Source organism: Lichenostomus cassidix, chromosome 15, assembly GCF_008360975.1.
Source record: "Lichenostomus cassidix isolate B80296 chromosome 15, HeHo_3.0, whole genome shotgun sequence".
In the NCBI taxonomy this organism is placed as follows: domain Eukaryota; kingdom Metazoa; phylum Chordata; class Aves; order Passeriformes; family Meliphagidae; genus Lichenostomus; species Lichenostomus cassidix.
In genome coordinates, this window is record NC_139496.1 from 12,078,156 (window position 1) to 12,092,764 (window position 14,609).

A 14,609-nucleotide genomic window follows, 5' to 3' on the forward strand; every position below is an offset into this window, starting at 1 on the left:
ATCCCTGTCCCTGCTTTTGTGTTGTACTCGAGAGGCTCTGGGGAAAAGCTCCTTGTTTTGCTGACTCTGCAGAAAAATCCACGGACAGATGGATCAGACACACCTCGAGTCGTTGGGATTGGGAAGGTGGCCCACAGAAGGGCTTGGCTTGGTCCACACCCACGGTGAGACCTGGAGCCAGGAGTGGAGTTTGTGCCCTCCTGAAAGTCAGCAGGGTGGGAGAGTTGTTTGTTTGTGCTCCTCCCTGGAGAAGTCCAGCCCTTATCCTGAAGTTTGTGGTAGAAGAGCTAGCAGCACTATGTTTACCCAGCTATCTGTGTGCTTTGAGGTGTCTCTTTGGCCAGGAGGCAGAGCTGCTGACCCAAAAAGGAGGTTGGGAGGGGGAAACTTTCCTTACAAACATTTCAGAGCATCAGTGGGAGGAGGTGCAGTGGGAATCTTGCAGTTTGGGGGCTCTTGAGATGTGTTTTTCTGGCCTATGAGTGGCACCTCGTGCTGACAGGGACAGAGAGCTGCTTGGATGTCTGGAGCTGGTCTTCCATGATCCCTGAGGGTCCCTACCAGCTCAGGATATTCCATAATTCTATGACCCAGCTGTAGCTGCTGGAGACTCACCTTTTTCAGTGTTTATTTTTCAGTCTGCTCCCTAGAATTCCCCAGCTGTGCATTTTAAGGGATTAAATCTGCTTTGCATCTGTTTATTCTGCAGTTGATGTCTCTAAATTGAGCCTAAATCTAAAATAATTCCTAGAAATGAAATCTTAATCTTTCTAACACGGCGATGGAGATTAATAATCACGGTTGGGGTTTCACTTTAAAGACTTAAAATTTGTTTGGGGAAATCATGGAGGCACGAAGCGAGTGTCTTCCTTTTGTTACCTCCATCATGGAGGTTTGAGCCATACCTAATTAATTGATAACATCTGGAGGAAGGGTAGACATTTGCATAGCTCTTCAATCCTTGTGCTGATGCAATCCCAGCTGCCTCACCTTCCCGAGAACCTCAGGTTGCCATATGGAAGCCTCTTCCCTGTTAGGCTGGGGAGGCACAGGGTGCCCAGAGAATCTGTGGCTGCCCCTGGATCCCTGGAAGTGTCCAAGGCCAGGATGGGACACTGGGTTTGGGGCAACCTGGGATAGTGGAAGGTGGCCCTGCCTGTGGCAAGGTGTGGAACTGGATGGGCTGTAAGGTCCCTTCACTCCCAAACCATTTCAGGGTTCCATGATTCATTCAATAACTAAAACTCCATGGTATTTTTGAGTCCACATCCAAGGCACTGTTTATCCTGTCCCTCTGGTGGGGTGGCACAGGTGTGGTGCAACAGGTGTCAGGTTGGTCTCACCCATTCTCATGTGCAGTTTTTTCCCTCTGAGAACTAAATTTCCTGGCCAATAGGAGAGCCCATCCATCTTTTCTTTGGTCTTGTGGATATCTTTGCCCATTGCTTCCTCTTGCAGTGCTCAGCCCCATTAGTGTCTCTCCATCTCAGAGCCATAGCCCGTTTTCCAAATGAAAAGTGTTTTTTCTTTGGCCATTTCTGTTTTGTATGTGATCTTGGTCTTGAATCCTGCAGGGATGGTCACTCCATCAAGGTGCAGCTGCTTCCCAACCTTAATCCTTTGGCGTCTTAAAAATGAATTGGAAAAGCTTTACAGCCAGCCTGGAGAAACAGCTTAAGTGTTCAAGCAGCGAGAAGAGGCAAGTTTGTGCTGATGTATTTGCTGGTCTAAACATGCATCCTGTTATTGCTTCAGTGCTTAAGCTGTTCCTCTCTGTCCAGAGGATAATCCTGGTTGGAAGGGATCTTTATTTTAGCCCAGTGCCCCACTCGGTGCAGAGCCAGTTGGATGAGGTTGGATGTAAAGCCCTTGTAAGTAGAGTCCTGATTTCGGCCACGTGCAGCCGAGTGCTGTCCCTTTGTCACCAGACACAGGGAGTTGTGTAGCTGAGCTGCAAAGCTTATCCTCTGGAACAGGAACAACTGAGGATTTGGTGGTGGAAATCTGGGTGGAAATGAGTTTTTGAGGAAGAGCTGGTGCAGTAAATCCAAGCTGTTTTGAGCTCTGACCAGTCACTGCACCAAAATAAAAAGGCAAGAGGAGGAAATCAGGGAGTAGAGTTCCCTTAGCTTCCTTCTGCATTACAGAATACTTGGCAGGGGGTTTATAAAGATCCATACGTTCCCAGTTTCAGGCAGCAGCTCGTGGTGCTGGTAGGGGCAGTGACCTCTCAATGCTGCAAAACTTCTGCGAGCAGGCACAGACTTGACAGGAAAAGACCAGTCTGTGTGCAGGAACAGCTATTTAAAAAAGCTGAGAGAAAGAATCCCCCTCAGCTACAACACAATCCTCAATAAATTGTTGGGATACCAGCTGTCAAGTCAATGTTTGGTTCCTCCACGTGCCTGAGCTGATCCTGCTTCAGTGCTCAGGGGCACGTGCTCCTCTCTTTAAATGTGAGACACAGCAAGTAAGGCCTGTTTCTTCTTTCATGTCTTGGAGGGGTTTATGCCCCAAAACCTCAGAATTTCTGATTCACACCAGTGTTGTTTGAGAGTTAATGTTTTGGAGGTGTCTTGCTTGGTGCAATTCATTCCCTTAGGCTGTGTTTGTGACTTATGAACATGGATCCTCTTTGGCTTTGCTGCCTCATCCTGCACCTGCAAAGTTCTCTGGATCCTCTGTTCCTACCACAGCCTCTTCTAAGCCAGTTGGAAGCTTCTGTTACTTCTCTCTAAAGACTGTTCAAAACTGCTGTCAATCCCCAGACTGTTAATTAATCCAGAGATGTGTTGATGGGAAGGGGAAGGAGGGAGGGCATTTGGGACAGTAAATCTTTCTCTTTTGGTGTGTCGACTCCAGTTTTGATGCTCTTTAATACCTCTTTTTTTTTTTTCTTTATACAGGCAGTGTCTTTCAAGTAGGTTGTTTTTGAAATTAAAGGTACTTGAACAGGGAAGCAGCCCTGGGAATAATCTCCTTGAAGCTGGGAGGCAGCACTGTTAGGGAATCACACAGCCCTTGAAATGGGAAGAGAGGCATTTAACCTGGCTTCACTTGGAGCTGAACTGCTGGCTGCCCCTCTCTCCTGCCTGGGTGAGCTGTCTGTGTTCAGAGCTCAGCAGTGTGTAAGGGTTCATCAGAGCAGGTCAGGCTGGTGCTGAAACACCTCATGTCCATCAGCAATCAGCTCCTGCATGGAGGGAAGGCTTGGGAGTGTCCCTTCCCAGGGCAGGGAGCAGTGTTGTACTGCAGATGTGTAAATGCAGCACACAGATAGCTCTGGTTGATGTTACAGCTCTGTGTGTCCTTGGCAGAGAGCCCTGCAGGATCAAAATCCTCCTTTCATCATCTCAGAGCTGCTTGCTCTACGTCAAGCTGCTGCTTGACCCTGGAACTCTTCATCTGTGTGAGCCCAACTTACAGCGTGAGGTGAGGCCTTGGAACGGGGAATCATGGAATGGTTTGGGTTGGAAGGGACCTTAAAGCCCATCCAGTTCCACACCCTGCCATGGGCAGGGACACCTTCCACTATCCCAAGCTGCTCCAAGCCCCAGTATCCAGCCTGATCTTGGACACTTCCAGGGATCCAGGAGCAGCCACAGCTTCTCTGGGCACCCTGTGCCAGGACCTCGCCACCTTCCCAGGGAAGGATTTCTTCCCAATATCCCATCCATCCCTGCCCTCTGGCAGTGGGAAGCCATTCCCCCTTGTTCTGGTCCTTCAGGCCCTTGTCAAGCTCTCCTGCAGCCCCTTTAGGCACTGGAAGGGCTGTGAAGTCTCCTTGGAGCCTTCTCTTCCCCAGATGAACACCCCCAGCTCTCCCAGCCTGACTCCAGAGCAGAGGGGCTCCAGCTCTTGGAGCATCTCCATGGCCTCCTCTGGATTCTTCCAGCAGCTCCAGGTCCTTCCTGTGCTGTTGGCAGTTCTGCAGGTGGGGTCTCACCTGAACAGGGCAGAGGGCACATTGTCACCAGTTGTTGTCCCCGGGCTCTGTCTGGTCACAGCCGCCTGTTCTCCGTGTTCCCGCTCTGTCTCTGTCTCAGGCAGACACCATGGAACGTGCTTGGCTGCACCATCTGCATCCTCACGCCTGGGCGCATTTTTGGCCTCCTCGGTGGTTAACAGAAATAGGTTTTAATTAAAAGCTCATTATCGAGTTGTCGTGTAGCATTAGTAAATAAAAATAACTTTTACAGCCCTGCCTTGTGACTCAGTAAGTGGCAATTGAAAGTATTTGACATCACTTTATTTTAAAAAAAATTGACAAATATTACATTTTTGATTCCCTGTTTGCTCCAAATGGGCTTTAAATCTAAATAAATGGTTGTCTGTGGCACTCTGGTTATCATTCAGGTCCAGAAGGAGAAATAAGTGTGGTCTGCAGTCTCAAAATCATCTCCATTTCAGTTGTCAACTGTTGCGGGTGGGTGGTTTGGGCATCTCCTGTGGGACGAGGGTTTGGAATAGCTACAGCCTATCCATTTCCTCATTCCCAGGTGGTTAGTGGAGGGATGCTCTGCTCAGGCCCAGCTCTCTCCCTTCTGCCATCTCCATCCCTGTTTCTGTGAAGAGGTGTCATGTTCTCTCGTTAAAATTTGATTCTAAATAGGAATGACTTCACTCTGTGGAAGCTGAGCACTTTTTCCTGGGGCTTGAGCCCCTTCTCCCAGTGATCCTTTGGCTGTTGTGTCACAGCAGGGGCTCTTGCCTCTCTTCTCATCCCTAGCACAGAGCTAAGACCTAATAAAATTATCTGCAAAGCAAAAAGCCATTTTCTGTGTTATTTACGGGTAAATTGGTGCAGTAAAATACTCTGTAGATGTGAGTCATTTCTGCAAGGTCGTGCATTAACCTCGTCCCGTGTGTGGGGTGTGCAGGGACTGCTGCTGTGGGTTTCCCTGGGAAGCAGCTGAGCCTCGATGTCCTCTGGTCACTTGTTTGTGCCTTTACTGCCCACCCTGATCGCAGGTGGAGCTGAAGCTCCAGGGGTTTGTGTTTGTGGTGAGGAGAAGGCAAGATCTTCATCTTCCCACCCCAAGCAGAGTAAGGTTTTTGTCCCCTTGAGTTTGGGCACCTCCCTGTTGTCCAAGGAGAGCCTCTTCTGTGAGGACCCTAAATAGGAAATTAAACCCATCCCTCTTGCTTCCCCTTCTCTGCATTTGACATTGTCGGAAGAAAAGTGTCAGCCTGGCAATGTTTTCAGAATCTCTTTTCTCTGTAGACCCCTTGCTCAACCCTCTCCATGCAGGATGTCCCTTGTCCCTTGCTGCCCATTTTTTTAGAATCATGGAATATCCCAAGTTGGAAGGGACCCACAAAGATCATCGAGTCCCACTCCTGGACTTGCACAGACACCCCAACAATCCCACCCTCTGTGTCCATCCCTGGGAGTGGTGTCCAAGTGCTCCTGGAGCTCTGGCAGCCTTGGGGCAGTGCCCAGCACCCTCTGGGGGAAGAACCTTTCCTGATCTCCAGCCTAAACCTCTTGACAGTTCTATTCCCTGGCTTGCCCTCCCTCCTTGTCACCCCCTGACGAGGGGACCAGACAACCCTTCTGCTCATTTTTGGAGCTGCTTTATCGGCTCGGGAGCTGAGGAGCAGTTGTGAAACTTGACAGAGAGGTTATGCTCCTAAATAAATCGCGCAGTTGCCTGCAAGTTGGAAATGACTCCCAGTGCAGGTTAATAAATAATGCAAACCCTGTTAATAGATGCCAAATGCGCCGTCTCCGCTGGAGAAAAAGATGATGCCAATAATCTGGACTGGAAATACTCTATTCTAGCCACTGGCTGCAGAGTTTTAAGTGTTTAGTGCTGTTAATTTAAAGTGCTTTGCTGATAGATTGTAACCGCTCTGTACTTAGTAAGGAACACAAACAGCAGCTGGGTGGAGTAACAGCCTGTTTATAAAGCACCTCATTCCCGTGTCCCTTTGGCGACTCCTGAATCCCTCCAGCCACCCGTGCTGTGATCGTGCTAATGGGAAAGGAGCTGCAAATGTCAGAGGTGATGCCTGCAGCACAGGGAGGATGCTGGAGTGACGCATCCTACTCCGTCCTGCCGGTCACATTGAGGTTATCATGATGTAGCTTTTTGTTTTTTGTTACAACCACCCCAGCATATGGCTGAGAAGGTTTTTTTTCTGCTCTGAGCTTCTTAGTTTTGTTTTCAGGAGCTCAGAATGGCTTGTAAAATCATCTTTGTGCTTCAGGTGTCACTTGAATGCCACGCAGAGAATGGCATGATGGGCACAGGGTGGATGGGAATGGCCAGCCTGTCCTGGCTCTCTGGGCAGCAGCTCTCTCCATCCCCTCGTGCCTTGGAGGGGGCTTTTTTTTAGAAGTTTACAGCCACAGAATGTGGCAGTTAATGATACAAAGCCAGTAAAATACGGATGAGGAGGGCTGAGGTCCTGAATGTCTGTAAAGCAGTTGGAGTTCAGCTGTCAAAAGATGCCGCTCGAATGCAGATCGTTATTTTAAGTACCGAGGTGTGGAGGGAAATCATGTCTGTTGGAATAAAGGTGGCTGCTGATCATTGATATATTTAATGAAGGTAATTCAGCGCGGTTGGGGAGGATCTGTGCAGTGTTATGGCTGGAGTCTTGAGCATTGTGCAGGAATGTTAAATGTCTATTCCTGCCACCACAGAAACATGTGGTGACAAAGCGCTGGTGTAAAATGCAGCAGCGCAAGCCTCACTGAAAATACAGTCCCTTGAAGGGGGGCTTGCTAAAAAGGGAGAGTGAGTTTTTTATGCAGGCAGATAATGATAGGAGAAAGGGGAATGCTTTTAAACTAAAAGGGGAGAGATTTAGGTTTGGTGTCAGGAAGAAATCCAGCTGTGATCCCCTGGCATAGGGTGCCCAGAGAAGCTGTGGCTGCCCCTGGATCCCTGGAAGTGCTCAAGGCCAGGCTGGATGGGTCTTGGAACAACCTGGGCTAGTGGAAGGCATCCCTACCCATGGCAGGGGGTGGAATGAGAAGATCTTTAAGGTCCTTTCCAACCCAACTCATTCCACAATTCCCATCACCAAGTTAAAAATGCAGGGGTGAAAACCAAACAAAGCTCCTGCTTTAATCCTCACTGTTGCTCTTCAAAACAAACTGGTTTGCATTTTGGGAGAAAACCTTTGGGTTGTGTTAACTCTTGAGCACTGTTTGGGTACCTGAGGTGGTTTGGTGAGGAGTCTCAGCCGGTGGAAATCCCAGGTTAAACACGCTGATCCCACGGGATGGGGAGTGATATCCCAGGAGGCGGCGCTGCCGTCAGCAGCAGGCAGGAGCATGTCCTGGGAAGGTTTGGTGCAGGCACTGCTGTGCTGAGACTGAAATACGGTCTTAGAGGAGGAAAAACAGCCCATAATGCTTTATACAAAGCAGTCTAGTGAAGAAATGGCCTTTTGCTGGCAGCCTGCTTTTATGTGCCTGCAAAAATGGTACCAAATAGCTCTTTTAATGGGCCTCACTCTGTTTTGTCTGAGCCCTCGAATTAACCTCCCACTTAAAAATCATAGTCAGGAAAAGATCTTCTGCAGTCTGAGCCATCCTGTGCCGAGCTGGAGCCCATCCCGGGGGCTGGAGGATAGTGAAATGTGTGAAATTAGGGGGGTTATAATTACAGCACTGCCAAACTTGCTCCTCCCGGCGTTTTGACCCCGAGGTGTTGACAGCGCCCGATCCGAATCGCGGCGATCTGTCTGGGGGTGGTGTTTCTCGGGAGAGTGGCGTCGGCTTTGTCCTATTCCGGGACTGTCAGCGTGTGTGTCTGTGCTCTCTGGGAAGGGGGAGAGCAGTGACAGAGTCATTACTGAGAGGCAGAGCTTGGCAATGAGCTGGGCCTGGCTGTGCCCACAAGGCGGCAGTGGGTGACAGCAGGAGCAGCCCCGGCATTAATATTGATGTGTCCAGGTGGCACCAGGATTGAGTTGTAGTGACAAGAGAGTGTGCGAGATCTGTTTGCCCAAGGGCTTTGGAGTAATGGCCGTATGTCTCGGTCCAGCAATTGTTTTCAGCGTGCAGATGGAAGGCCAAAGTGGCTTTGGCATATTAGATTCATGTGGTTTATGTCCCTCTTCACCTCTCTGCCTCCCAACACCTCCTGCTTTTATGAGCAAACTTCTGTAGCATCATGGATGCAGCTGCAGGATTGCTCGAAGGACACGGTCCTTGAGCAGGACCAATTTTCTCTGCTCCTGAGCTGCTTTTGTCACCGACATTTTCAGCAGAAAATGCAGTTTGACTCTATCAAAATGTTCTCTGAGAGAACCGCTGACTTCAGTGGTAATGATGGGGATTTTTGAGCTCTTTTTCCCTTCTATCTGTGTGGGGTTGGTGGCTCTGGATGCACACGCTCCATGCATGGATTGTGTCACTGCTGATTTTGTGGCACCTCTCTCTGAACCCCTGGTGCTGATGGTGGTGCTTGTGCAGGGCTTCCTGGGCCTGCAGGGAGACACCTTAAAATCACCAAGGGGCAGTTTAAAGGGATTTTGTTCCCTGCTGGCAACAGGCAGAAACCTAAACACATCAGGAACCTGAATCTGAGCTCAACAGGAGCCTAAATGAACCCTTAGGTCTCTAGGGCAAGAAACAGGGGCTTTGCAGTGTCATTTTTTGAAAAAGGGGGGAAATCACATCTCTGTTTCCTGCTGAGGGAGGAGCTGGTGATCTGCCGATGAGATCAGATGGAAGGAGATAACGTGTGCCTCGTTAGGATGTTTTTGTGTCTGTACCAGGTTCCTTCACAGGGGGGCCATAATTGACCTTGTGAGGTGAAAATAGGGACTTGGTTGAACAGAGAGTTCTGAAATCCATCTTTATAACTCTGCTTCCCTTTTGCTCTCTGGCAGGTGAAGTGGAAAGGGAAGGACCTGTTTGATTTGGTGTGCAGGACACTGGGACTCCGGGAAACCTGGTTCTTCGGGCTCCAGTACACGATCAAGGACACAGTGGCCTGGCTCAAAATGGACAAGAAGGTTGGAACCAAAGTTCACAAAATCCCAGAATGGTTTGAGTTGGAAGGGACCTTTATGCTCATCTCGTTCCAACCCCTTGCCATGGACAGGAATATTTCCCTTGAGAGGTTATGTGGGATGACAAAGGAGAATGTCTTTTCCTCTTTCTTTGAATGCCTGAGGTTGTGTGATGGGTGAGGTGGGATAGATGTACTTAAATCCCATCCCCATGGCATCTGGGGCTATCAGACTGGGAAAAGCTGGCAGAGATGCTAAATTCCCAGCATCTGTGCACACTGAATCTCCTGGAGGTATTTTGGGAGACAGCCATGCTGGGGTGTTGCACTTCAGGGTGACTGCAAAACAAATGAAACCTAAAAATCAATCTTCTGTGCCCCTGAACACAAAACAATCAGCAGAAAAGTGGAGTTGCCTCTTGTTTTGTTGTTGAGAAATACAGAGAGCTGGGGAGGAGGAAAACCAGAGGGAAAAGGAGATGGGGATAAGGGAGGAAATGCTTCCCAAGTATGTGAGGAGTAGATTTTGGAGGTGTCAGATGTGGCTCTGTTCACATCCAAAGGATGTAATGATACAGCCAAGTGGTCATGGACACTGAGGGAGGTCTGGGTGTTTCACTTCTCATGCCAAGGCTTTAAACCAACATTTAACTGAGCAGTACCAGAGAAAGGTGGTGAGAAATAAATTCAGTGCAGAGAAACAAGGAGAAAGTCGGGTGGTGGCGCAGCAGGATCCAATATTGCTCCGCAAGGATCGGCAGAAGCAATGAGCACATGGCAGATCAGGATCAACCTTCACTGTCTCATTTCTCATTCTGTTTGTTTCTGCCTTTTTTTGTTCCCTTGCATCATTAGAAGTGTCAGAAATGTTTGTTTTCTTTTTTTAACCACGGTGTCTGAACTATTTAGGTCTGTTCTAGATGTCTAAAAGTGTCTGACAAAAGATGTGCTGATCTGAACAGAAGGGAGCTGGGGCTTGTGTTGAAGAAACCAAATGGCTCTTGTATCCCACAGGTCCTGGATCATGATGTCCCAACAGAAGAGCCCAAAACCTTTCACTTCCTGGCCAAATTTTATCCTGAGAATGCAGAGGAAGAGCTGGTCCAGGAAATCACCCAGCACTTGTTCTTCCTGCAGGTAGGAGTCTGTGCGCTGTTATCCAGCCTGAGGGAGAAGGAGCCAGGATGAGCAGAAGTGCCAGAAGCTTCCAGGGTCAGGGACTTGGTCAGCAGAGTGTGCTCCTCATACTTATGTTCACACCTCTCCAAAGGGACTTGTCTTCAGCAACAAAAACTTCCTAAAATAGGTGAAGGATGGTTTTTGTGGAGGAAGCAGTCTGCCCAGACTGGCAGACCTCTGAACTGGCAGTCAGGAATGATGAGGTGATCCATAATATCCATGGGTGGTGGCTCAGGGACATGGATCTGTCAGCCAAGGGCTCATGTCCCTCTGCAGGGTGTGGGATGAGCTGTGCTGAGGGGTGGCAGCTGCCTTTGGACGTGATGGCGCCGTTGGGTAGAGCAGAGGAATTTCATCCTGGAGAGCAGAGTGCAGCCTCTTTCCAAGCTGTTCAGCAAAGTTCCCCTCCTCACAAAACAGCTTCAGGTAACTGGAGCAGAAGAAAATCCCAGCGGCTCAGCTCTCTGATGGAAAAATAGAGAAGAGGAAACCTCATGGTCCCACCTGCCCCAGGAACTCCTGCCCTTCAGTTAAGCATTTGGAAACTGTGGACACATCTTTGTTGGTTTTTTTTTTATTTAAATTACTCTACAGAACTTTTGTGTCCTGAGAAATCAGTTCAGCTGATGATGGGGCGATGCTGCATGGCTGGTTACAAGAAGCTGCTATCACAGGAGCTCTCTTTCAGAGACATGATCAATTTTCTGCCACAAAATCCATTTTCTGACACATTTTTCCTGAGAAGAGCTGTGTCAAGCATGGTTACAGGGAATAGAGCATGCCTAGACAAACCCCTGGCTATTCACTGGGATGTTTCAGCTGCTCTGTTCCTGTTAATTTGAAGATAAATTATAAAAGTTCAAAAACAGTCACTTATTCTTATGTTTCTTACACCAAAGTCGAAGCAACCTGGATTTGGGAATACCTCTGTAGCCTGCAGGGTATCCTGCCCTTTCCAAGTGACCTCACCAGCCTCTTGATGCTCCTCACCTTTCCAAAGTCCATCTTTTTTCTCCAGAGCCAAAAGTGTTCTAAATGCAAAGCATTCCTGTTAATTTCCAAGCTCTGTCTCGTGCACTGGTGTCTCTGTAGGGTTATTTCTGAATGTCTCATTTGCCAGGAGCTTTATCCATGGTGAGGAAAAATGCTGTTGGCATCTTTGAGAAGGAAAATCAGGGAGGAAAAACCATTCGAGCTGCATTTTCTAAATGCAGACCATGACTTTGCTGCTGGAATTTCTGCACTGAGGGGAGCCTGGGCTCCTGAATGCATTTGGGAAACAGGAGCACATCTAAGCTTGTAAACTCTCCTGTTTTTTATCTTGATGCAGCAGAATATCTGCTGTGATTTTGTTGTACCCAACTTTGAGGACTCAAAGCGCGTTATAAATTCAAATTGATGTTCCTGCATCTCTGACAATCCATTTAAACCTCCCAGGAAATCGTAGGCTTTTTTTTTTTTCCCTCCTATCTTTAATCAGGAAAATTAAGTGTGCCAACCCAAAAAATATCGAACATGACAGGTTTAATTTTTTAATGCACAGCAGCCAAGGAAGTAAAGCTGTGGCTTTGGGGACCTGCACGTTGGCTCTCCCGGGAGCACGCGGGGCTCTGCCTGCTGCTAAAAGCTCTGCCACGGAGCTGACCCGCAGCTCTCCGTGCTGGGAACCAAGGAATTAGCCTCCAGCACAGGTGAGCACTGACTCACAATGAGGCCTGAATGTCCCAGAGCAAAGCTCACAGTGCTCAGAGACTCAGCTGCAAGCTGCTCTTTTATTGAGCAGCGTGGATGGATGTCCTATCAATCCGTAGCTTATGCCTTAAGAGGTTTTATCGCCGTGTTTACATGCAAGGCTTTTCCCCCCCTTGCCTTTAGCAACAGGATAGAGGTGCTGTTATTTTCCACATACAAATTTAGCTCTTCTCACCAACCTGTCTGAGAAAGGTGGTCTGTGAAAGCCTGAGCCCTTCCGAGCCGCCAGAGACTTCCTGGGCCTGGATTGTGATTAGTGTTAGGAAAATTGTGAGCTCTGTGTGGTTGACAGCTCGAGTTAAAACAAACTGCAGCCATCTGCTGTGACAGTCATGCTCTGCTGTGCTCCACTAAACGTGTGTTATCTGTCCTTTGCTGCTCTGTGTGCAGGTGAAGAAGCAGATTTTGGATGAGAAGATCTTCTGTCCTCCTGAAGCCTCTGTCCTGCTGGCCTCTTATGCTGTCCAAGCCAAGGTAGGCACCAAGGGATGCTCCAAGGGCCTGCTGGGTTTGTGTTGATCCAGGGGAGCCAGGTTCTTTGTGGTGAAGCCACTTCCTGGGGAAAGGGAAGGCAGGGAAAGCTGTGAAAGCTTGGAAGTGAGTGGGCTACACTATCACTGCTTCCTTCCCTGCACGGCTGGTTCCTGGCTGCCTCCAGACACGGGATGAGTTTTTGCTTTCTCTTTCCAGGACTTTTTAGCATGTGCTGAGCTCATGAGCTGCAGAGCCTGCTTGAGTGTGGTTTACTGCTGGAGCAGGTGAATTCCCTGAGCCCAAGGTTTTTTGGATCTCGTCCCTGCTTTTTTCAGTGTAGCCAGAGGCAAGCCAGCCGTGGGACTCCCAGCTCCACTGTTCCCCCAGCATAGTTGTCATCATGATAATGACTTTATTTCAGCGCGAGAGCTTGCCACATCCATTTTATTGCACCATGAAAGGGCTCTTCCTGGCTTCTCCCTTTGTCTTGAGTTTGATCTTGGGTGCTTGGCCTCACCAGACAGAGGGAAGAGTCAGTGTTCATTAAGTTCCTCTTGTTCCTCTGCTGGGCCCTGCTCTGGGCCCGGAGTGGGTGTGTTTTGCTGAGGATTTATTCTGGAGGGCACTGTTTTCCAGTCTGGATCTTGCAGCCTTGGACAGCCAGGGCAGAGAGACTCCTGAGCTGGAGGGAGCAGCCCAGGGTTCAGAAGCAGGGACATTCTTGCAGTGGGAGACGTAATTTATCTCTGTGTATGCACAGCATGTGCTGCTGCTCAATTAACAGCTCCTGGAGCTCAGCTCCAGTTTATGTGTGCAAAGATAATGTCTTTGGGAGAGGAGTGACTGCAGTCTGAGCACAGCCCAGCCATGTTATCTCTGCAGCTTGTGTTGGTTCTGACAGTGGATGGGATTTTGGGAGGGTTTGGCTCGCAGGACCTCAGGCAGGTGGCCATGCCCTGGGTCTGGCATGTCCAGGTATCCCTGAGGAGCACAGCTGGTGAGAGATTTAGGAGGAGCAGCTCTGTGGGACCACCTTTGCCAGCAATTCAGGAGAGGGCGTTTGGCCCTTTTGCCTGAAGAGAGGGCCTGATCCAGGCTGGTTTTTTCCCTATGGCCTATATGATTTTCCTCATGACCCTTCAGTCCACACTCTGAACAGTGCCCTGGGTGCTGTGTTCTTTGATAATATGTGTTTGAATTTACTAGAAATTGGTGTTTTCTCCTCATAGTCAGAGTATTGATGAAGCCATGTTTTGTTCAAGAGACTCCTCAGCCCGGCAAAGAAAAGTTGCTTTTGGAAATGTTTCTGTTTGTGTGAAACATTCATCACCCTTATTAGAGTGCATGAGTAAACACTTCTTTGGCTTTCTCTCCGTTGACCTGAGCTGAGGATACATAGGGAATGACTTTTTCTGCTGCCAGAATGAATAAACATTGGGTAAATATTGAGCTCTGTTACCTCTTGGCTGGGCCAGCTCCTGCTCACGTGCTTGGGAACAGGCTGTGACTTGGTGCAGGTCAGTTGTGCTGTCCCCTTTGTCCCTTTGGCACCTTGGATGTCCTGGGGCATTGGGAGGAGGTCACATGGAGTCAGAGCAGTTCTAACCATGCCGACATCAGGAGAGGGTGGAGGAGGGATGACTTTTCTGCTCTTTTCTGATGGGCTTTTCATCAGACATCCCTGTCCTTGCTGCCCCTCCAGCCTGGGATTCCCCTTCTGCTTTCGTCCCAGCAATGGGAAAAGTTGAAAGCACATCTTCGATAGGGAACTGGGAAGAAAGATGTTGCAGGTCATCTCCTTCCAGTTAAATAGGATAATTATGTCCTTCCTGGACAGGAAAGCAGGCAGTGAGCACAGTAATTTCACTAATAACGTGCTGATTTGCATGATTAGGGGCATAATAGCCTGACACAGCAGCGTGTGTGCATCCAACAGCCACTTATTGACAGCCAGGTGCTGCTGGTCCATCCACACCAACCTGAGACAGCAAAGGAAACAGGGGGGTCATAAAAATAACAGCTTATTTATTTCTCTCTCGTTGTGTTCATTTGGGGAATTACTATGTGCTTTCCCCTCCAGTCCTATTCAAACCACCCACACTGCTTTCAGAGGTTGGAGGTGGTTCAGATTTTAAATAGCTGGGAAAGACGTGGGATCAACTGGGAAAAAAAAAAAAAAAGGGAACATCCAGGAGGTTCTTCTATTTTTTGCCCCTTAAATGCGGGTCG

The 14,609-nt window shown here is 48.8% G+C and overlaps 1 protein-coding gene across 4 annotated transcripts in view; it reads left to right on the plus strand.

Moving 5' to 3' along the window:
- NF2 (NF2, moesin-ezrin-radixin like (MERLIN) tumor suppressor) overlaps positions 1-14,609 on the plus strand; it is a 47,180-nt gene that overhangs the window by 2,405 nt on the left and 30,166 nt on the right. For 3 of the 4 annotated variants that reach the window (XM_085076218.1, XM_085076220.1, XM_085076219.1), the window contains exons 2-4: positions 8,854-8,979; positions 9,990-10,112; positions 12,297-12,380. In XM_085076218.1, coding sequence (XP_084932344.1) covers positions 8,854-8,979; positions 9,990-10,112; positions 12,297-12,380 — 333 coding nt within the window. Of the gene's footprint in view, positions 1-3,173; positions 3,433-8,853; positions 8,980-9,989; positions 10,113-12,296; positions 12,381-14,609 lie in introns of those variants that run through there. The other variant, XM_085076217.1, reaches the window with a different exon arrangement.